The sequence below is a fragment of the Eubalaena glacialis genome, chromosome 5, assembly GCF_028564815.1.
Source record: "Eubalaena glacialis isolate mEubGla1 chromosome 5, mEubGla1.1.hap2.+ XY, whole genome shotgun sequence".
In the NCBI taxonomy this organism is placed as follows: domain Eukaryota; kingdom Metazoa; phylum Chordata; class Mammalia; order Artiodactyla; family Balaenidae; genus Eubalaena; species Eubalaena glacialis.
In genome coordinates this window covers 89,656,909-89,680,906 of record NC_083720.1, presented here as the reverse complement: position 1 = coordinate 89,680,906, position 23,998 = coordinate 89,656,909, and the positions used below count along the sequence as shown (strand labels likewise).

The window sequence follows — 23,998 nt, the reverse complement described above, 5'->3', positions numbered from 1 at the left end:
ACTTTCAGTATTGGTAGTTTGCTGTATGTCATTGTATCTCAATAAAGCTGTTCAGAATATTTCAGCTGATACAGTATATGTTTGCTTGTGGAGAGACTGTGTTTCTTTCCTGCTCCTACACTTCTCACGATCACAGGAGTAAGACTGAGGCAACCCACCTGGTCAAGAGAAGTAGAGGGCTGAGGTCCTGGGGCAGCTGCTGCAGGCTCTGCTTCATCAGGCTCTGTCACAGCAGGTGGCTCAGTCTCTGGGATAGTAGGTGGGTTTGTAGTAGGTGGGGCAAGAGGCTTAGGTACATGTGGATCGGCTGCAGTGGGTGCAGCTGTATCAGGTGCGAAATAAGGTCCCATAGGTCTTTTTGAGGGAGGAACAAGGCGGAAAGCCCAAGGAAGGAGAGGATGACGGGACAACCAAGAAGGTATGGGAAAACTAGGAATGTGGTAGAGGGGAGCTCCAGGAGCAGTGAGAACCCAGGGATATGAGGGTACCCCGGTATCACGGTCAGGATTCCCAGGATAATTGGGGAACTTATTCCTTGTAGGATAGACAGGAAGAGCGAAATCACTGTCTGGCATGGGATAAGGAATATTCAGAGCTGGATTAACTGGGTAACGACTGCCAGGATTGCCGCTGTAATCCTAAACGAGAGCAAAGAAGTCAGTTTAAGTTGATTACCTCTATCTTATCTCTACATTACTTACTTATGTTATGACTGTGATGATGTACAATGAGTGAAGGTGATTTTTTAAAGAATTCCAATTTAGTCTCATTCTCAAGGCTAATGTGCTTGCAACACTTACAAAATAAGAACTAATCATTTCTGAAGAAAATGGAATAAACCTCAATGTAGAAGGAAATATTTTGTGTGTCGGTGAATTGGAGTGTTATAAACTGCACAATATGCCAGCTAGGCCAGGACAACAATAGAAGAAAAGAAGATGCACAGTATAGGATCAGTCCTTCCAAGCCTCCTTATCTGCACAGCACACCCAGCTGGATCCCCTCAGGACCCGCTGAGTCTCTAAAGTGCCCCCAGGGGTGCATTCACTTAGTTATACCTTTTCTAGGTGTCCTTCTGAATTCCTCCCACCCTTCCTCAAAGCTTCTACTCCTTCAAGGCTAGGCATCTTAAATTGTTATTAAGAAGGAAAGCAGACTGGATGTGGATGATGACTGCTGGCTTTTTTTTTTCCAATTGAGATATAATTGGCTATGGTGAACAATACTGTATTGTGTGTTTAACAGTTGCTAAGAGAGCAGATCTTAAAAGTTTTCATCACGAGAAAAAAGTGTAACTATACGTGGTGATGGATGTTAACTAATTGTGATGATCATTTCACAATATATACTATGGGCTTTTCATATTTAATTTTCCTGATAGTGTTTGTGTTTTAAATGAGAAAATTCTAAATATTACTAATGCATTTACTATTACATTTCACATGATTAGTTTTTGGTAGAAGGACCTCCTCATTTTCCTTTAATTTCTCTAGGTTTGTCTATTACATGTATGTAAAACTGTCAGGGAGCTCCAAGGTCACAACCTTATGTAAGAATTTATAGAAAATTAAGACATTTCTTAGTCTCACACACATGAAGTTTTATTTCCTATTATAACTTTGTCAGTTTTCTGAGCAAATTTGGTACATATTTGCTTATATATTAAGACTCTAGATTCTTTGATTCATTGCATAGCCCAATTATAATTCAAGAAAGTAAAAATTTATATATCATAAATATCATTTAAAATATAATAAGCCATGTTTAATATTTCTTATCATATGTTTATTTTAATGGTAACTGGTTGATGGAGCTATTTTCTTTTCATGTATTCCAAGTTAACCTGTCAGTAACATGCACTATTGATAAACATAGACCCAATTTTCATATTTGTTGGAAAATACTGCCTTTTTAAAATCAGCAATACATTTCTATGATATAAAACTTTATTTATATAATTTTCATTTAAAAGTATTTACTTAATGAATTGGCAGTGAAATTGGGCAGGATATCAATATGAATAAAAAATTACAGTATGTGTAAATATAAATATGCTCATCCTTATAGATGCATTTTTAAATGAGACCATCACAGCAAGAAAAGATAACATGTTCTGAAATTACTTAGCTTTTCAGGGAAAAACTTAATAATACTGAATTATTTAACGTTATTAGGCAGAAAATGCTATTTTAAAAAGAAAATTAATAATATAAAATATATTTCTTAAAATATATGTATATTTCTTAAAATATAAACAAATATAGATATATTTTACCTCTTCACTGGATGAGACAAAATTCTAAAACAACAAAGAAAACAAAGTTGGTTTTAAGTTTCAGGCCCCTTAAAAAAATCTTTCTTTAGATCTCTACTGGCATTCAGAGTGACTATAACTGCCAAAACTCTCTGAGTAACCTGGAATTTTCTTTCTTAAGCGATATAGTTGTTTGCCTTGTTTTTCTATGACTGTGTAGACCCAGTCCTGTTATTCTAAATACCTTATTACAAAGTAGATCGGCAATGACCGATTTTAATGTCCTACTGGTTCCAGTGTTTCTACACTCTCTTTAAATTTTCTTGTTCATAACTATTTATAAATACTTATGTACAGGGAACCAAATGTTTTGATTAATTCTGTGGCTAGTGACTTATTTACACCAGATATTTACATTAGATCATCATTTAGGTTTATCACAGAATCCCTAGGGACTAAACAAGGCTTTGCAATATAACTTCTCAATGAATGTAGATTTTTCCTCAGTAGCTTTGGGATATTTTGTTTCTCTTGATAGATTTTCAAGAATTTTTTTAAAAAAAGTATAAAGTGAGTGCCTCCTCTGTGCTGTCCACATGCTAGATCTTAGGTACTGGAAAAAACAGACAAGGTTTCTTTGCTTGTGTCTGGGTTACTGTTTCCCAGCTATCAAGCTTCTTCATTAAAATTTAATATTGTGTACCATATTCTTTCCAATTTTAGGTTGGTTTCCTGAATTACTGAGATAAAATATTTGCTCCTGGATCATATTGTCACCTGAAGGTATGATGAATAATACACAAGTGATAGATGTTCCAGAGTGTTCACAAAGACGAATGTCAATGATTCATACTGTGACCAGAGAGCCCTAGATTCTTATGATTAAAATCTTAACTCTTATAAGAAATTCAAAGTAGTATCTCATATTGTTTTCATTTTTAAAATTATTTTCACAACCTTTCTACTTCTTCTCCATATATCTAATGGTATTTGGTTCAAACTGTGCACATCCAGATCATATCTCTTGGCCTTTCCTTGCTAGATTGTCATGTTTATCTACTGCATGCTTGTGGATAGATACCAGTATCATTTTATTAGCATGCTCCTGTCATCAGAATTGAGGCAAAAATGACAAAGAACTAAAAAAATTCTAATATCAGTCAAGTGATGAATGTTTTGGTGTCCTGCGTAGTGATAATTTATGAGTATTTGCTGCACAGAAGTCATCTAACATTTTGGGACATACTTCTCCTGCTGGTGGTTCCTAGGTCATGCTTTCTTCTGCTCTAATCTTTCATACAGGCAAAGCCTTCCCAGATTCATCACTTAGTTTGCTGAAGTAAACTTAGTACAATACTGTCATAAAATTTTATAGAGGCATGAGGAGGAAACCTGGGTATAGCAAAAATTTTATCACACTCTAAAGGGAGTACACTTACTTAATGCTTCTGCTCATTTAAAAGAAATAAAGACCTTACAGTAAATATGTTTAACACAAATATATTTATACTCCACAAATATTTTTCTATCAAATAAGAAGAGATTAATAGCATTAATATTTTAACAGCAATAGTTGTCACAAAATTGCCTTGTAAAAAATCAGAGAGTTTTAAAACATAAAATATACTTTAAGGTAAAAACAAATACATTTGTACACAGATGAAAACAAAGTTTTACCTCATCAATGAAGTAGAAACACTTCTAAAGCAAAAGGAAAAAAATTAATTCACTATGGTTATTCATTTGAAAACATCTGTACCCAGATTTTATTACTGAAGAATTTGTACAACTGTATTATTAATATAGTTAATTTCTTCTTGAAATATAAATCACTAGTATAAATTATTTGTTTATTATTGTTATCATCATTATATGTTTTTAACATAGACCATTGTCTCAGGAAATTTTATATTGGCTGATAGATTTCGGTTTGTAATTTTCTACATGTACATAAATCTTACCATCTGAAAAATCATTCAGTCTTTTTCATATATCTTGTTTTGCTGTTCTCTTTCACCTCTCAGGTTTTGTTTGCATTTGTGTGTGTGTTTGTGTGTATATATGTGGTTTGTAGCCACCTCTTAACAGTTGCAGAAGGACCATATGTCCACTTGTTTTCCAGTTAAGCTTCAATATCTTTTATGAATTTCTCACAGATTATACAACAGAGCATGAGATAAGAATGACAAGATAGTGTAGGAAACTCATCATTTACTATTTTAGCAATTAGAATTTAATTCAGGTGATTTTAGGAGATTGGAAAATATCTTGAAGTTTGCACAGGGTGATAATTAGTAGTATCAGTCAATAATCAGATAATAATTGTTAATAATAACAAGTAGCATTTGAGCTCCTACTATATCCTAGGTGCTCTGTTAAATACTTTATATAATTATCATATTTAATCTTCAAAGCCATCCTATGGAGTAGATGTCATAATTTTCTCTTTTTCCAAAAGAGGATATTTAGCTCACTTGTTGGCTAAGATTAAGAATTTTCCATCAGCTATTTCTTACATTAGAGGCTCATCTATTTATAATACACTGGTAGTCACTATGTCCATTTACTTTAACTCCATCAAGTATTCCTTGTGACTCTACATAAATACCTCCAGCAGTGGGACTTCACTGCCAGAGGAAGCCTAATCCAGTTTTGTATAATTTGAAGACATAACCAGTGAAGATCATCTACATGGAATTCTGGTTCCCTTTAATTTTATCTTTCTCCAGCCCACTGCATTTCTGAATTCACTTCTTCTCCTTGCTGTTTATTCATTTTCAGATTACACAACTTTTTAAATTCAGATTTTTAAAAATTTCTTTTGAAAAGTTTGGCACAGCAAACCACATGCCCATTAACATATCTCTCTGCTGCATCATTATCAACACTATGATAATTTATATCATTAACACGAATCCCTGTCTATAATTAATTGATGGGTATATTATTGCTGTAATTTAAAGAGTCCATTTACTCACCCTTGCAGAAGCGACACACACAATGCAGGCCCAAAATAAAAGCTTCATTTTGATTGACCCTATGAACATTAATATTATAAATTGGTTGTTTCAGAAAATATACAATATATTTTGTACTTCTCTTCTAGAGAGTGACAAAAGAATGTATGGCTTTATTAGTCTGACTAGGAAGACCCTTCACATAAAATCTGGTCCTGCTATTTAACTACTGTCAGCATTACCTAACATAAATGACATCAAAACCAAAACTATGTTTTTTGGCAGATGTCTTTCAACAACGAATTGGCTTCTGGCTAAACTTCCTTAAGTGGAAGTCACCTCATTTACTTACCTAGGGCTACACTTTGCAATTAATTTGTCTTGGAGGGTTTACCAGGAAATAAAATTGCTTAAAAGTAGCCATTCTATGGGTGCTTTATTGAGATTTTCTTTTTATAGATTCACTGGGAGATTGGTATCACCTACTGGGAAACATTTCAGGTCCTAAAGGTGTTTTCACCATGTGCTATGGCATAAAATTTTAGGAGCTATGATAAATGCTATGCTCCAGTTTAATTTACTGTAATAAAATATTAGGTCTGAAATATATGGAATTCATCCAAATACCAGATAACGTTTTAACACTGGGGACTCAAGTGAAGTTCTGCTTACATATTACCCCTAATATTGTTTACAATTTAATTTGGGAAGCTAACCATATATAGAGAGTTTCAGAAGTCAATTGGGTATGTCTGTCTAATATTGGGGGACAGCAATTTAGAGCTGAAATTATCTAGATAATTAGGAGTTGATTTTAATCAGCTGATTGTATGTGGCAATTAAAGTGTTTAAAGTGGATAAGATCATTTAGGAAAAAATATGTTGAATTTGAAAAGAAGTGGCTGAGGTCAGAGCCCTAGAGAACATCAATGTTTGTGCAGGAGAAAGAAAAGAAGTCCTGCAAAATACCTATAAAAAGTAGCTAGATAAAGACCGTTATAAGAATTACCAGGAAGTAAATATCAACAGGTCCAAATAGAATGATGCCCCTGGGGACAACTTATTCTTTTTCTACTAAAATTTCCTCATCTGCAAGGTATAATATTAATAGCTATTAGAAATATAAGAGTAATATTAATAATTGTAAGGATAATTGAGACAAATATATAAATTACCCTGCACATAGCTGTTCAATTGGTTTTAGAGATGATAATCATCATTATTACTTTGCCCCACTGAACATTATTGAAAAGGATAGATTACAGAGGAAATTATAAAAAGCACCAAAAAAGCTGTTAGCTTTGAACTAGAGGAAGATCACCACATCCCTTGAGACTTGAAGGAGACAGTTAAAGTTACATTCAGAGTTAGATCAAGTTATTGAAGTGTCATACTAGGGAGGTGGATAGTGTTTAGGCTTGATGGACACAATATTTGTCAATAAAGTAGAAAGGCAAATTTTTTTCCAGTGAGATAATTGGAAGTTTAGGGAGTGTTGAAGAAGGCAGCTAACTCTAATGCCAACAAGACAAAGTCTGACAAGTAGTCTTTGGTGACCAACAATGCTAAAAAACAAACTTACTTCAATGCTCAGCTCCTTGCATGGAGTGGCAATAGAAATTTAGTTCCTGGTTGGATGTTTTCCGGTAGGATTAAGTGCAGAGGTGCAAAGAGTTACATGAGTTATCAAGATGATATTTAAAAAAATCAAGGGTGAATTCTGAGCTGTGCAAGAAAGGAAGTGAGGTGAATAAGAAATAGAGAGAATGGAATGTAATAAGAGTGTTAAGGGATGGAGTGTTCTACGAAGACAAAGAAAAATTCTCTTAGCTTCTACCTCTTACCCTTTCAAAATATATGGCATATGTTACCTCCTTCTGAAAAACCCTTCAGTGTTCAGCTTGAATAAGAAGAAGTGAGCCTAAAGAGGGCTTGGATAGAATGGAATACAATGAGAGGGTTAAAGGATTGGAGTATTCTACCGTGTCAAAGAAAAAGTCTCCAATTTTCAAATCTTTTCACCAAAGGTACATATCATATAATGTCACTCCCCTGTGAAAACTCCTCCAATGTCTTCCCATCATAAGCAGATGCTTAACACAAATTTCTAAGCTCAAATAATTTTCATCTTTATCCCTTCCTCCTAAATCCACTTTCCTTTATCTTTCCCTATCCCTTTGTCTTCTTGGACATGTCACCTCCTTAGAGTTTTCCCTTACATTCCATGCATGAATCCACTTACTTGCTTTTCCTGTTTCTCCATTTGTTGATACCATTAATGGGGGGCCTTGGAAGGTTTATGTTCTCAGTGCCTGACTCCCTACTTTAGTGTGAAAATGTGACCTGGGAGAGGAGGATTGAGGGCTCTGGTGAAGGTTTGGGATTAATGCTGTGGCAGATTAAATAAATAAATCAAATAAATCAAAAGTTGGTAAAACAATGGTTGAATAGTACTGTAAACCTAGCTGTGTTTGGAGAATATAATTTATAGTGTTCAAGGTTATCCATTATGAGAAGTAAAATTGCATTACCCAGAAAGTGTACAGTTATTTTGGTGGTAGCCAAGCTGGTTTAAAGTGATTGTTAAAGGACTGTTAATATTATCATCCATAGCCTAGTGGGCCAGTATGAACAATGGAAATGATGATTACACACCAAAGAGTGCATTTGAAATTTTATTTTCAGAGGAAAAGAAATGTAGTTCTGCAACTCAGAAAGAGTAGGGAAAGCATTTAAAATAATCATCAGCTAAGTTTTATGAAACCACCATACAAACCCAGTATATTCAACATGAACTAACAGGGAGAATATAAATAATTCAGGAAATATTCTGCACAGTCTTCCTTTCCCTCAACACTTCTGTCTTATTAGTGGGCCTCTCCAAACATGTTGGCAGTATGAAGTAAAGTGGTAGATAAGAAAATGTAGAAGATAGATTTTCCGGTCAAGCCTAAAAAGAAAAAGATAATACTATATTATCTATTAGATTTATATTCAAGAAATAATGTATGCTTGTATACAGAACCCACACATACCCATCCATCCTATTCTAGCAGAATGTTGTTATTTATAATGATTATTAGTTAATATTTTTTAGTGCCCAACATGACACCTAGCACATAGTAAGGTTTTAATAACTATTTGTGGAACAATTTAATGAATGAGTGAAAATTGATAGCCAGGTTCTTCAATTCAGCACATAAAAGTAATACTTATATTTATTCATTACGTGGTAAATATTTACATTTTCAGCCAGTTTTGAAGGAAAATTTATTCTTATTTTCTAAATAGTTTATTAGACATAAAATGCTTTCTACATTTAAAACCGTTTTATCTAATTGAAATCTAGGTTTTAGGGAAAAAAATTCATTATGCATAATTACCTTGGGTTGATACTTTAAGAAATTGCTTAAAATTATTAAATTCTTTAAAATCTATTGTGCATATTTTGATTTCTCTATTTCTTTTGTAATTTTTCTGCCAATTCAATACCTTTTGACTTTTTTTTCCTCTGCCATTGCTTTGCTTAGTCTAGTTCTAATTATCTGAAAGACTTAGTTTATGACTTAAGTCTGATGCATCACTTGACCTTTTTGTACTACCAGATACTTCTCATGCCTCTAATTTAGCATCTGGCACCTCGTATTGCCATTCCTGTGTCTATGTCTAGAATAGAGCTTAATGAGGATAAGTTTGTTACCTTATTTCTGTCTCCCTCATGTCTCTCACAGTATAGAACACATGATCAGCTTTTTAAAAGTGTAAAATAAATGTATAAATAACTATAGCAATGGAAATATTGCTGTTTATAAAATACAGCTTAATTTCAGCTCTTATTCATAATAGTTATTATTTTTCTCACATAAAATCATTTTGTGAAGTTGTCTGACCCCTTTTCATCATTTGGAGAGCCAAAATGACATGACAAAGCAAATCATGTTTGTGACAATGTACTTAAAGCCAAAAAATCCCCTAGCTGGACTTTAGGTGTAGTTTGGCATCAATAGTGGTGTGTTGGAGTCCTAGAACTGGAAATCTGTGTTAGAGTCTTGGCTCTTCCACTTTTGCAGGGTGATTATGAACAATTTTTTTAACTTCCATGGGCCTCAGGTTCCTTATCTCAAATTGGCTGATAATATTAACCATCTCCTCGGTTTTTTGTGAATATGAAATTTGTTAATATAGGCAAAGGGCTTAGAATTGTGACTAGCATTGTAAGGCCTCAATAAATTACTACCACATTTATTACTCATTTCTCTGAAACCTACTTTGTCTCACTGCAGGACATATAAAAGGAACAAGAAGATAACTTGAGTGAGACCGAATTCCAAGATTGGAGATGACCTATATACTGCAAGGACAACGTAAGAAAAAGAAAAGGTGACTGCACAAAAAAGCAACATTGTTGTATATTTGTTTCCTTGGCCCTTCATCATGGCTTTAAAGCAATGGTTAAAATGTCAAAGAGAGCCACTAAGAAAAGTAGGTTTTGTGTATTTAAAACAGTGGTGATTTTTCCAGAGAAAATAATGCAGAGAATTTGTTTTAAACTAGCTTGTGTAGGAAAACTCTCTTCCACCAAACTGAAATTCTGAGTCTGAACTCGAAGGTGATAAGTTAACATCCCTGTGACCATTATGCTTGTGACAATTTCCACCCAGAGCTGTTGCTTCTGGCTGAATGTGTTATCAGCTATAGAGAAACTTTCCTATAATTTATTTTCAAAATATTTATAAGATGCATGCAAATACACAGATCACTTACATTTGTGAATCAAAGAGGTGTAGGCAAAATTTAAAATATTTCATAAACCAAGTATGACTTAATTAAAGTTGAAACTCTATTAACAACATTATGCATTCTTCATACAAAACTCCTATTTATTGTTTAAATTATAAGCCTAAAGATACTTACCATAATCAAGTGGAAGCAGTTAATTCAAGAATCTTAAAGGTATCTCTTTAAAAGAGAAAGGAATAATATATTTTAGCTATGTGCTTATAATAAAAAACAAAAAGAATATTTACCACTCCATGGAAATATTTAGAGCATCATTTTGGCATCTCATATTCAAACTACAGATGCTAAATTCTTATTTTCTCTAATCATGGGGCAGATATCTTTAAATGCTACATGTATATCTAATAAATTAAATCATATTTTAAAAATCCTGATAAATGAAGTGACTTGACCAAAGTCAAAAGCTTATTTATGTCAGGGCTTCTGATTCCAATCCTATATTTTTATGTTAAACTGTCAGTTCTCTGGGTGCAATTTCCTGCTCTCCCACTTATTCCTAATGTTAAAAAAGTTTCCTAAGTCACATTTTAAAAAAAATGAAATAAAGGAGAAATGTTAATTAGAGCTTTGTCAGGCTACTTTTTGGAATTTCAGATACTTTTGTGAAATGGAAGTCATATTCTCTATGCTGACCCACCTTGAAGAATTGCTATAGGAATAAACTGAAATATTATAAGCAAACACTTAAGAAATTTAAATCTAATATAAACACAATTTATCATTATATCATTATTTCTGCTTATTGTAACTATATTTGTACTATATGATTAATTTAATTTAATTTAATTTCCAGCCTAGAATTTTTACTTAATTTTGTTTCAACTTCTACTTGAGAGCTTGTTGGAATTTAATTTCCCTATCTTATTTTTACTATAAAAGATAACTCGGTTTTTAAAATTAAAAATAAAAGGGAGAACTCACCAGATAGGGGATAACATTTGTCTTAACGTGATTCCACGGCTTCATAGTTTTCTGATACTGAGAAATAGCCTTGAGATACTGGGGCCAGGTTAATTTCTGATAATATTGGTTGATTTGGTTCTAGAAAAAATTATAATTTTTCCATTATCCGATGTGTCAGAGCACACTTGGACATAACCAAATAAACTAAAGCTTTATTTATTTGGATAAATTCTAAATGATACCAAACAGACTTAAGCAAAGGAGAGGTTATTCATATAAAATTAACTCTATGTTTACATTCATAAAATAAACTGTAGGATTAAGTATATTCTTTGGTTATTTCAGACCCCGATGCCAAAATACTTAAGCAGAAAAAAAAAAAGAGAGAAAAGAAAAAAAAGGTGTGTGTAAGAAGGCAAGGGGATAATTTCTTAATTTACTAAATAAGTGTCTCAGATTGTGGCTTCTTTTCCATGTCTGGTGGAAACACCCTTGTCCTTAGAGTCATATAGAATGTGTGATTTATCTTAGAAGAATCTGTGACACTGAGTCAATTGTTAATCTCTGAGTGTCACTTACCTTGTAGAAGTAAATGAATTAACATAGAGAGAACACTTGGTATAGTGCCTGTCACCTATTAATAAATATCCCTCTCCTCTGTGTTGTATTTTGCACCATCTATATGGGTCCAACTGTAGATTATTATAGAGATTAAAATTGGTATTAAACACAGTGGCATCTGCCTTCAGGATAATTTCCTGTTTTTACAAAATGAAAAATCAATGGGTTTTTAGAATAACTGGGGAATAATGGTTGGGTGGATACATGGCAATGATCCAATTAGTACAATGGGAGAATGTTTTTGTAATAGTTTTGACAAAGTATAGGGAAAACTTTTATAGAAATTAGACTTTATTAAAAATAGCGGTTTTCTGTTTTTTTTGTTTTTTTGTTTTTTTGTTTTTTGAGAGGATCACAGTTCAGCAGTGTCCAAGCTGAGACTGGTTGTGCTACAAAGGCTTGCATGGAAAATTTACCAGAAATTTTAGGTGATTCTTTTCTTCTTCAGTCAATGTAGTTTTCTGTTAATAATAAAAATAAACTGCGATAAATACAAAAGAAAATATGGGATAATATGTAATTAATTTTGTTTGAACGGAAATTACTTACCTTAGTGAGTACTTCCGTTGATTCCTTAGGGAAAGAAAATGAGAATCAGCTTGACTTAGATAGCCCACGAGTAATTTTGTCTATATCATTATAGTAGAGAACTAGAGCTAATTATTTTAATAATTCAAGGCCAAACCACTGTTACCAAAAAACAAAGTACTACTTTATAGGAATTTATTATGGATTTAATGAGTTTAAATATTCATTATCAGAGCATTCTCTGTGTCCATATGATATTTGACTGAAAATATGTTTTGAATTTTCCATTTACCTATATTGTTCATATAATGTCAAATTCTCATGGAGTATATGCAGATGCAAATGTGGGGGAGAGAGAGAGAGAGAGAGAGAGAAAGGAGTAAAACTAAAACTAATCAGGCTGTTGAGGTATGTGGCAGAGCCTGCATGCCCTTTCTGGGAAGACCATTGTTTTCTTTTTTTTAGTGCCCGGGTACCCCCAATTTGAGAGAAAGGGTAAAGCATGCTTCCTCCTTCCTTGAGGAGGAAGATGTTGGGCTGTGCCTCAGGCCACAAGACTGTGGGCCACAATCCATGCTTCATCCTCTCCCAGGAAGTTTTCCCATTGTGCTTACGCACTTGGCTCATTGTAACACAGCAAATGTTCTTGTACCTGTGATTTACACAACCCATAACCCAATCCAGTATTCAACCCCTTAAATAGCGAGAGAGACTCAGGGTAGAACTATGGTGAAGGCAATTGACAGGATGTTGATTTGGCTTTGGCTTATTTTAAAAATGCCTATTACCAATGAACCAGAGTCCAGCTGAACATTATCAAAAGCATGGGCTAAAACAGCTACTCTTGGCTATGTATCTACTTCATTCAGACCTCTAAAATGACTCTGTGTATATTTCTTACATGTGTTTTTCATGTCTACTGGCTATTTTGATGTGGCTCTGTTAAAAAATTATCAATACCAAATTTACTTAAAATAATTAACAGCAGAAAAATACAGTATTTCTCAATAAACTAGTTGTTTTATATTAAAAGTACCATTCTCCTCACTGTATGAGCTACTAGAAGATTCCTTGAAAAATAAAAAAAGTAGTCAAAATCTGGGGACCAGGATAATTGAATCCCTAGCAGTATATTTTTGATATTTGTGGAATTAAAGATCTTTCTCATATTACAAAAAGGATATTAGTATGACAGGTAAAAAAGAAAAAGTAAAATTTCCAGTTCAAAAAAATAGTAAAAGTTTGATTAAAAAAAAGAAAGAGGCAGTGGAAACCATATAAAAATTATGTGGAAAGTCTGGCTTACATGGAAGGATTAATTGAAAGAATTCAGGGCAATTGAGAGAAACAAATTAAAAGGTGGAGAGAAATTATATTTTTAAGTAACTTACAAATATAACTCTATTTTATTAAAAGCAGAACATTTCAGATAGACCTAACTATTCATATTAATTTTTGAAAATATGAATTAAATAGAGCTTCATATAGAAATAATACCTTACCATATCAACAGTCTTCTTTGGATTTTCCTTAAAAAAATTTAATAAAGAATTAGATATTTTATTCTCACTGTATTGGTTATACATAATTTCATCTTGAATATATGCAGAAAACCCCTCTTTTATAAAGAAGAATAATTAATTTTATTTTTATTGTGTTTTAAATCGCTGTTGTATCCCAAAGATCTAAGATCATGTAAGGACATAATACTTGCTAAATACATATTTCTTAAGTGAGTGATGAATGACATATCTTATCAATGAACCAATAAACATATAAATACATTTTATCTGACTGGATGCATAGCCACATTGTTTCCTGCTTATATTTATGCAAAATAAGTAATATTTACTTTATAACCATAACAAACTAAAAAGTAATTTCTTAACTATATTTAATATAAGTGGTTTTGACTTACTTCCTGAGAGGAGCTGGCAGATTCCTTAAAAAAAATTGAAATGATGCATTTAATCTTACTTGTAAAATTGTTATTTCTCTTTTCTGAACTTTTTTAGTCATTATTAAGTAGGAGTAAAACTAGGCAATTTCTTGTGTGATGTGAAAATGTATTTAATCATGTGTGATATGCCGGAAGACGTTTGGATAACGGCAGTTTGTATGGATCTGGATGAATTAGAGTTCTTATTTCAGAATGATACATTGGATTCCTCCCACTCTGTTTATAAAATGTAAGATCTACACCATGTCTTCTGGTGTGATAGCAATATTAATGGTGATCTTTAAAAAAGAAGTAGTATTAACATTTTTGGCAAGGTCTACTAGCACAGATCTAATCTTTGTATCCTTGGATGTGTACATTTTTGTTCTGCCTTCCCCAGATTTTTCTTAGAGATCTGAAGATCTGATTTTCCTATATTATGTAAATCTAGATTTATTGCTTAAAAACTACATCAAAGACTGTCTAGTACAGTGTATAATAAGTGTATAATATCTTGCTAGTTACCAGGGTATTGCCTTTATAGTAAAATGCCTTACCTCACTGGTAGAGAGACGCTGTCTGCTCTGTAACCAAAGAAAGGGTCAAGAAAACTTTTGTTATTTATTCCTCATATGAGAGAAAGTTCCTTAAGACAGACTGTTTTATGAAAAAAAATGGTAGAGAATACTTGGAACTTGGGCAAGTTACTTCACTTCCTTGTATTTTCTTAACAATACAATATTTTTGTTACATGAAATTAATGATTACTATCCCCTCCTATATTAGAGACTTGTTTGAGGAGCCAAGCAAAATGATGTAGGAACATACACTTAGGACAATTCAAATTAAATTACTTATTTGTCACTATGGTTACTATTGTTATTTGTTACTACATTTGGGCTATTTTTTGTTTGCTATTTAATCTCTGGACTACAAGATTTTATTCTCATTTGTTCTGCTTTCTCAGTTAAAACTTGTTGGGGACATTTTGTCTCTAGCTATTTTACATATATTTATCCTGAACTCATCCCTCACCAAAAACAAAAAGAAAAACAAACAAACAAACAACAAATAAAAAAGCAGCACTCACCGCAGTGGGAATAAAGGGCACGGCACTTCTCTTAACTTGACCCCATGGGTCCATAAGAGTTGGACCTTGATATAGAGCTTGGATATATTGGGGGAACTTCTGATAAAACTGACTGATTTTGCTCTAGAGAGAAAGAAAATTATCAATATTTACTCCAATGCTGAATTTCCTCCTTGTGTCAAAAGCAGATTTTGGAAGACCAAGTTACTTAGAACTTTATTGAATTAGATAATTTATAAATGGTGGCAAATTTACCTAACAAGAATAGTTTAGTAACATAACATTTACTGTAACTGTTCCTACATTTATAATAAATTGCAAAATTAAAGAAATTGTCTGATTATTAAGGCCTCCAGAACAATATCTATGTGGAAAAAACAAAAATATGTATAAGAAAGGAAAGGAACATTTCTTGAATTAGAAGGTAAGTGTCTGTCATTTTCTTTTCCATGTATGTAAGAAGTCTGGTCTTTGAAGTCAGATAGAACTGAACTTTAATTCCCTTAATCCTGGGTATTGGAATCCATGACCCTGCTCAAACTGCTTAATTTATCTGAGCATTATTTACCATGTAGGATTATATCTGTTAAAATATATAGCAGTTTTCATAGTGCCTGCTATGTCTATCTATCTATCTATCTATCTATCTATCTATCTATCTATCTATCTATCTATCTATCAAGCTCAGTAAATATTCTAGTAAATTCCAGAGCCTTTGATCTGACTCTGATGATTTTTTTAGAGATTAAATATAAAGCCACAGTGGCATCTTCACTCAGGAGAATTTTAATTTCATAGAGATTTGAAAATAAATCGGCATGTAGAATGTCGACTGGTCTTTAGAATTGCCTGGGAATAATTATTGGATGAATTCAGAATTACCTTAAAAGAGTGGTACAAAAGGAAAATGCTACTAGAAGCATTTTGACAAAGTTAAGAATGGCCTTTCTAGCAGTCAGAATTTCCTAAAAAGAGAGGTATTATCTGGGGAGTCCCAATTTTTAAGTATTCAAAGAAAGACTGTTTCTGTTCTAAAGGTTTTAGCAGGTATGTCTGCTCTGTGTAGGGATATGATAACAATAATTGTTACCTTCTTTTTACATGCACCTAACTACTGTGCTCCAAGCATTTTTTGCATAATTGAAATACATATCATCTAATGTAATTCCTCAGGGTCAATATAACTATCTTCATTTTTAGTTGAGGAAACTGTAGCTTGGAGAGGTTAAGTAATGATTTGTGAAGTTGTGGTTGGAATACAAGTTGCTAACTCCAAAGCAGGTGCTCTTTCCTTGTGCACACAGCAAGCTTCTCTAGTCCACAGAGGATGGGTTACATGACCTCCTATATATGGCTTGGAAACCTTTACACTTGTGATATCTTTCTATGACACTGTTGTCAAAGAGAAGTTGAGTGGACAAAAATGTGATACCTCAACTACACCGGTATCTCACTCACACCATTTAAACTTGAAACACATTTTCTAAAGTTCGTAATTCCTTCAAAATCAGTTGGATAATTGCTCAACACTCATTTTTCTTAAACTATAAATCCACAAGTTTGATAAGATAATAGCTGGAAATTAAAGTAACAGAAAATATATTACTTACTATAAATTGGGGGTAAATAACTCACTGGGATGGAATGAGTTGTGTGAACATTTGGGAGAAGAAACAGCAATACTATCATGGTTTACTTGAAATTATAATTTGTACGAGAAATTTACCAGTTGTTTCAGGTGTTGCTTATCTTCCACAGTAACCCTAACTTTCTGTTAAGAAAACAAAAGCACTTGCTATAAAAATACACAAAAAGAAAACAGGGCTGGGTGATATGAATTTCATTTTGTTTGAATGAAAATTACTTACCTCCCTGGGAACTTCAGCAGTTTCCTTAGGGGAAGAAAAGAAGAATTAACTTAACTTGCATGATTTAGCCTTAGAGTTGTACTAGAGTAGAAGGGGCAGTTAATTAAATATATTTATGGCCCAAGCTACTGCTACTGAGAAATTATGTTATTTATTACAGATTAAATAAATTATTGAGAGCCCTCACTCTATGTCAAATTAATAACATGTGACTGAAAATATGTTTCATTTTAAAGTTTTCATCAATTCTATGTTATTCATACAGTATCAGATGCCTAGGGAGTGTAGACAGGTGACAAAAATATTACAAAGTAGGACTAGTGAGGTGTGTGGCAAACTAAATCCTGCAAACCCTTTCTACAGGGCACAATTGTTATTTATGAGAGGCCGCCATTGGCTCTCCATTTGAGACAGACCTGAAGCGTAGAGAAACGGTAAAGCAGGCTTCCTAGACACTAAGTAGGAAGTCTTCAGGCTATGCCTCAGGACACAAGGCTCCGGGCCATGGCTATGCTTCTTCCTTTCCAGACACTTTTTCCCATTGTGCTCATTGCTTGGATATTTCTACCACAGCATGTCTTTATTATACTAGTGACCATTCCCTCTTTCACCCCCCCTTAAACAAGAGGTTCTCAAATTTTAAAGTGCATAAGCATGCCCAGGTGATGCTGATGCTGCTAGTTGAAGGGTAGCACTTTGAGAAACACTGCCCTAAGCAATATTGAGAGGTTTTTCAGGCTAAAACTACATTGAAGGTGAATGGTAGGTTCTTGATTTGACACTGGCTTGATTTAAAGTGTACTTTCCTCTGGAGTCAGATACCTGATATCTCTGTCAAAGAGCACCAACGTACATTGTAAGAGTTTTGTATGAATTATAATAGAATTTTCTATTTGGTGATAAACATACAACCAGTGGTATTTATCGTTGTTTATTGTATTTATTGTTGTATCCTCAGAGAGTATCATATTTATTATTGTATTCCTAGAGGCTAAGGTAGTGTTGGGGACATAGTTCTTGTTGAATAAATGCTTTGTCAAGGGAATGAATGAATGCACAAGATAATTTAAGGCAAGGCATGGATAAGCTTTTCTTTCTCATTTTAATAGTCCTTACTTATTTTATTATATATTAGGAAAAATAAATCACTAGCCCAACTAACATGCTTTTGGAAGTAAATATATATTGTTTCTGTGATAAACAAATTGATTGAGTCAATTTTAAGAAAATATTGCAATAGAAAAATAATTTTAAAAAGAAGAAAATAAGTTTGAGACTTCAAGAATGAAAACCATTAAAAGACAAGTTCTTCATTCCTCATAGAATCTGGGAATCAAATGTATTAGTTGATTCATGCGAAGATATATTTTCTTCATTTGAATTAGTCATAGAATTAAGAGAAGACAGTATACTTTTGGTCTCATTCTTTAAAGATAATCTTGGTTTTCAAATTTGATTGACTTGAAATATATTTTCCAAATCCAGGTTAATTTCAATGTGGTTCTAATACTATATTTTACTTCACATTGTACTACTGATGTGAAATCAATATATACCTCACAAAATGTGGAACAAATGTTCTCCTAAAAGAAAACAAGACCAAAAGGATATAGCATTTACTGAAATCCAGGGTAATATTCTTGGGCATAAAGTGATAGCAAAGAAAATATAATTTTTTGAACAAAAGGGTACAGAATTAAGGAAGAAAAGTAAAGGTGATGAACCTTTAACAAGAAATTCTTTCTAAGATATTCTGCTTTAACATTGTTGCTCAAAAATGGCTCACAAGTCTTTTCCTGGAATTCCTTTCATGTTAGTCCATAGCATTTTGGCAAAACAATGAAAACATCACCGTTTTCACAATCATAATTAAAAATAATACTCTTTTTGGCTGAATGAGAAAGTGACCCATGTTTGATAGAAAAAGCAATCTCATCAGTCAAAGATTAACAGACTAAAGTAATCAGGATTTACCTTGCTGGGATGAAGGACCACATTCTTTCCCTGCTTATGTTTCTACGAAGTAAATAAATTTATTTTATAACTTTGATTAAAAAAAGAAAGTTAAAATATATTTAATTTAAGAATTTAGGACTTACTTCCTGGGACATGCTGATAGATTCCTTAGAAAGAGAAAGACAATATTACTTATTTACCTAAACTGAATTCATTCTAGTGTAATAAAATATCAATCTACAACCATTATCCATTGGGTAGATAACGTATTAGTTTTTACCTGAATTACACAACAAAGTTAGCCAAAGTTTCACTCCCTCTACATAATTATTATATTTCAGATAACTAACTAATTTCGCATTGTGCTTTGGTTTATGAATAACTGAATCAAAAGCTCTCCCAAATATCATCCACAGAGAAGAAAGAAAATATTTCCTATTTCCTCTGTACAATTTCCAATGTTCTTTTTTTTATTGTTATCATGTTTTTTCTTTTGTCTTTTTAAAAGAGATTAAATACATCACAGGAAAACAAGAAAATGCTTAGGTGACCTTGGAGTTGTCTGTGGGCATCTGTTATGGCCAGGAAGTCATTTGGAAAGTAACATTTAACGTAGTTCCAGAAAAGCTTGAGTCCTCATTGCAGAAACATAGAATGGATTCCTGTCATTGTACTCACAAAATGTTCATCACGACTTGTGAACAAACATCATTAATATTGAGAGGTCTTTAGAAAAAAATGCACAAATCTAATCTTGGTGATTTGAATGTGTAGATTTTTTGGTCTTTACTCCTCCGTATCTACTTTTTTTTTATGGCTTCACTTCTAATTGTCTCTGACTGTAGTTCTATACTCACTGGTGAAAAACTATTTTATGGACAAGAGTTTAGGGCATATTATGTTTTTACTAAGTGAAAGGATTTTATGTTGACACCAAAGTATCTTACCTCACTGGAGGAGACATGTTCCATCTCCTATAAAAGAAACAAAAACAAATACAAGTTTCAGTTTTATGGTAGATTTAAAATGCCAAGCTATCTCACTATTTTTGTTTTGTTTTGTTCTGTTTTTATTGTTCTTGTTTTGATGGCAAGAGACTTTTAGAAATTTGTTTCTGGAAATGTGTAGTGTTTAGTTGATTTTTTTCATTATTATTGTAATATTATATGCTATAATATTAATAAGCAAATCATTCTGTACTTCAATTGAATCCTTTTTATAGCTTAATGTATTTATTGCTTTTAGGAAGTGTTGGGTTCTTAGTTTTTAAGTATTTGATATTAATCTTATCACAGTTTAAAATATAATACGATGTATGTGCAGATGTGCTACAGAATCTTAAAATATTATAATACCATCACATTTTGTTTTATTTCATTTATGTTAATTGCTAGATTTAATTAATCTTAAGGGAAAGACTGACAATGACTGATTTAGAGAGAAAAGGAGAAGAGTAGTTAAGACTAGGAGATTGTAAACAGAAGAAAGAAACAATGAAGCTTGGTGTAAGACTGATCACTGAAGCATTATTACTATATTTTTCTGTTTGCCTAACTAGAATTCTTACTCTGGCTATGCTCTTGGATTGGCTCTAAACTTAATAACAAAAACTTTTCAAGATTGATGTGTGAGATATGGAAATGCAAAGGATGCAAAGAACTCTGGTTACCCTGATGATATAGTGCACTTGTAGGGAGTGAGACCCTCGGTATGGGAGAGGGATTCGCAGCACAGGCTGCAGGGTAAGGGAAAAACTGAGTTACTCCTGAGGAAGTTAATAGATTATGTGCCTGTGTCTTCGAAGCACTTCACATGAAGAATCTAGTCCTTCTTTATCATCGTGTGATATGAATATTATTATTACATTCTCACTAGAAGAATACGATGCTTTGAGAAGTTAAGGGATGACTTTGCATTAGGTTATTTGGCAAGTAATTTTCAAAGTTAGCACTCTTCAACACATGCTTGTTTCCTGTCTAAACGTCATATTTGCTGAGGTACTGTAGTCAAGAATGACGGAATTCTGACATGTGCTTGAGAGATGGTTTGGGAATCTACATTTTACCTGTCGCTCTCCTGAAGTTTGAAAGATGTCCGTGTTATGGTTTAATATGTTTCTAACTTTTAGGAAGTGGTTCTTGGAGTGAAAATAGTTCCCCAGTAAATTCAAACAGATATGGAAGAAAGTGTATGCCTTTTAACCTAGGACTAAAATCTTTCCAACCCTACAAGGAGAACACTTTATAAAAAGTATTTTTGTCCACCTTGATATCTTGTGTAGGGTGGGTCCAACGCCATCTTTGATTATAGGTTTTAAAGGTCACACTTCCTTGCTGCCTACCCCTGCTGTTGTCTGCATAAAAGATTCACTATTCTTATATTCAGGTAATAATAGATACTCATAAATATCTTATTATACTTACACGCTTTGCAAGAGCAACAGCCAAAAGGCAGGTAAAAAGGAAGAACTTCATGTTTACTTGGTCCTGTGGAACAGATATGGAGCTAATCAATAATAGTTTTACTCTCCTTAAAATCACATATTTCCTCGTTAATTATGTGTTAATTTATCTTTGTACTAGATAATTTGGAAAGGGAAATGAAGACTGATAAAAGCAGATTCACTGAGAAACACATGGATATGAATATGATGAGTTTTTTATAAGGAGAAATTAACACAACATAATGGAAAATCTTAGTTTCTAAATTGTGGAAGTTCTTTTTGGGCTTAGCAAGTTAGTAGAATAATTGACCCTATGTATAAATGGTTAATTTATTTATTAATTTACTCACTTATTCAATGAATACTTGCTACCCTGTGTCAGGTACCATTCTAGACATGAAGATACAGTGGTGAAAATAATAAATTATGCTTATACTAATAAGGCCATATTATTTACAATTCTTCTTTAATCTTGTGGAGAATCACTATCAGAAATGCAAAATCATTTTGAAATCAGATTTCAGGTGAGGCAAAAAGAGCCTGGCTCCCTCATAAGGGGAAGAATTAGCAGTTGGAAATAACACTGTGATGGGTACAAGGAGGCCTGCTGATCCCAGCTCAGCCTGGGACAGGCTGCTGAACCTTGAGCAAGTCACTGAACCTCACTGAACCTCACTTTGAATATCTAGCAAAAGAGACGTTTAACTAAAAAGATTTGATTAATAAGATCCCCTCCAGCTCCATCTCTAATACTGTGACTACATATAAGTCCCCCAGGTTTGCTGACCACCTATCAATTCAACTTTTCCAGTGGATAAACAGAGAACTGAAAAGTGAAATAAAGTTATTCTAATGCCTTTTTGACATATAACAGTGTTTTACTCTGTAGATCTACAAATATGAAATTAATTATTCTTAAAGGGCAAGATTTTATTTGACTCAAACTGTTAAATTTACTGGTGATCTTTACCTATGCACATCTAGAGAATGTGTATGCACGGGAATTATTCTCTATCTTAAGATTTGCATTGCCTGATTTTGTTATTAATTTCTCATTCTTACTAAAGAATCTCAGATATGTTTGTTTATTCTTACAGGATGAGGCATATGACACTCACTTTAGAAGCATTTCATAATGAGTACGTTTTAAAATAAGATTAGATATATATTAAATTTTATAATTTAAAATTTTGAAATAAGTTTATTATATATAGCCATTTACCGCAATTTTACTTAAGACATTTTATTTTCCATGGATGAGAGAAATTGGAACATGGGCAAATGTTAACTAAAAGTTAAAGCAATGCTTTTAGCATGTTGATAAATGAGAACCATAGAAATAGTTGTAGTTACTAAGCAACTGCTATTGCCAGACATTGTGCTAGGTATGTTGTAAATTCTTTCTCTAGTCTCTGGAACCATTTTGTTACGTACATGAGTCTGATTAACAGATGAAGAAAATGATTCAGGAGGTCATACATCAAATACGCAGTGCCCTGGATTTCCCAAAGCCTCATTATGATGAACTCATCCTTAAAATAAGATTGTGGCATTTCATCATAAGATAGAGCTCTATAATAGTTTCCAGTGTCTATATGTTGATTATATTCAGAAGCACTGAAAAGGAGATAAATCAGTAGCTATGTTAGTTACCAATTTCTCAAAGAATCTTAAGGTACACTGACATTAGTTTCTTTAAAAATACTTTTTAGAACAATGTTATTAGGTTTTACAATATTACAAGTTATATAGAATAACAAAGAAGATAAATGAAAGTATTACCTTGTTTCCTAAAAGGAAGACAAATAGTCCAGACAGTGGGAGATCTATGATGGGTTATCACAGTGCTATTTAAACCTTGTTCCTCCATTACATGGTAATTCTGTGGTTTGAAATTCCTAAACAGAATTCAAATTCTAAGAAGTCATGAAGATTAGAATTGTTTTTCCATCCAATTTTTGTACCACATAGTCCAAGGAGTGCTTCCACTCAGGTTGATTTAGAACATGATAACAGGTAAGGAGGAGTTTACAATGTATAGTGATTATCTATATTTCATGTTTGTGTAGCTCACCTCTTCCATGTACTAGTTGGGTCATTCAGGGTAAGTTTTTTTGTTTGTTTTCCTGGAAGTACCTCAGTGCCTCTTCTAATCTAAAACATTTTAAATAAATATCTCAAATGACATTTTGGATATGGTCACTAAAATTTCATTAATATGTGAAAAAATACATTTTCCATATTCACTGCTTATCATTTGCCAACACTAAAAATATGGTTAGCCATATGCAAGTCTATGTGATATACTGGAAAACTCAGCTCTCCTACTAGTTAGCAGTAACTTTCATAAGCATTTACTTTATTAACTTTTCTCAGTATTTTCTGAATCTTTAAAATAATAATATTCATATTGAATCCAATTTATAAAATTGTAATGATTAGAAATAATTTATGTAAAGTGAATTGGTATCTACATGGCACCTACTTTTTCAGAAATCACAGAATGAAATGGCTATAATAACCAGGCAGGTAACATAATTGCCTGAAGTAGGTCCAGGTTTAAGGAAAAGAATGTATCACAGGAACCGTAATATGGTCTTCCTGCAAGTGCAAGCCTGGAAATACTCAGCTCCAGTCAA

The 23,998-nt window shown here is 32.9% G+C and overlaps 1 protein-coding gene across 1 annotated transcript; it reads right to left on the bottom strand.

The window, feature by feature from the left end:
* Nucleotides 1–38: 38 nt before the first annotated feature.
* On the bottom strand, nt 39–21,390 carry PRR27 (proline rich 27). Its single transcript, XM_061191017.1, has 14 exons — nt 21,340–21,390; nt 19,864–19,890; nt 19,060–19,083; nt 18,935–18,976; nt 18,463–18,543; nt 16,961–16,996; nt 16,819–16,863; nt 15,093–15,215; nt 14,560–14,586; nt 13,566–13,592; nt 12,085–12,108; nt 11,952–11,996; nt 10,933–11,052; nt 39–638 (listed from the first exon to the last, which is right to left on the bottom strand). Exons 1-14 carry the CDS (start codon nt 21,388–21,390, stop codon nt 39–41), a joined length of 1,272 nt encoding a protein of 423 aa, XP_061047000.1.
* Nucleotides 21,391–23,998: the final 2,608 nt, after the last annotated feature.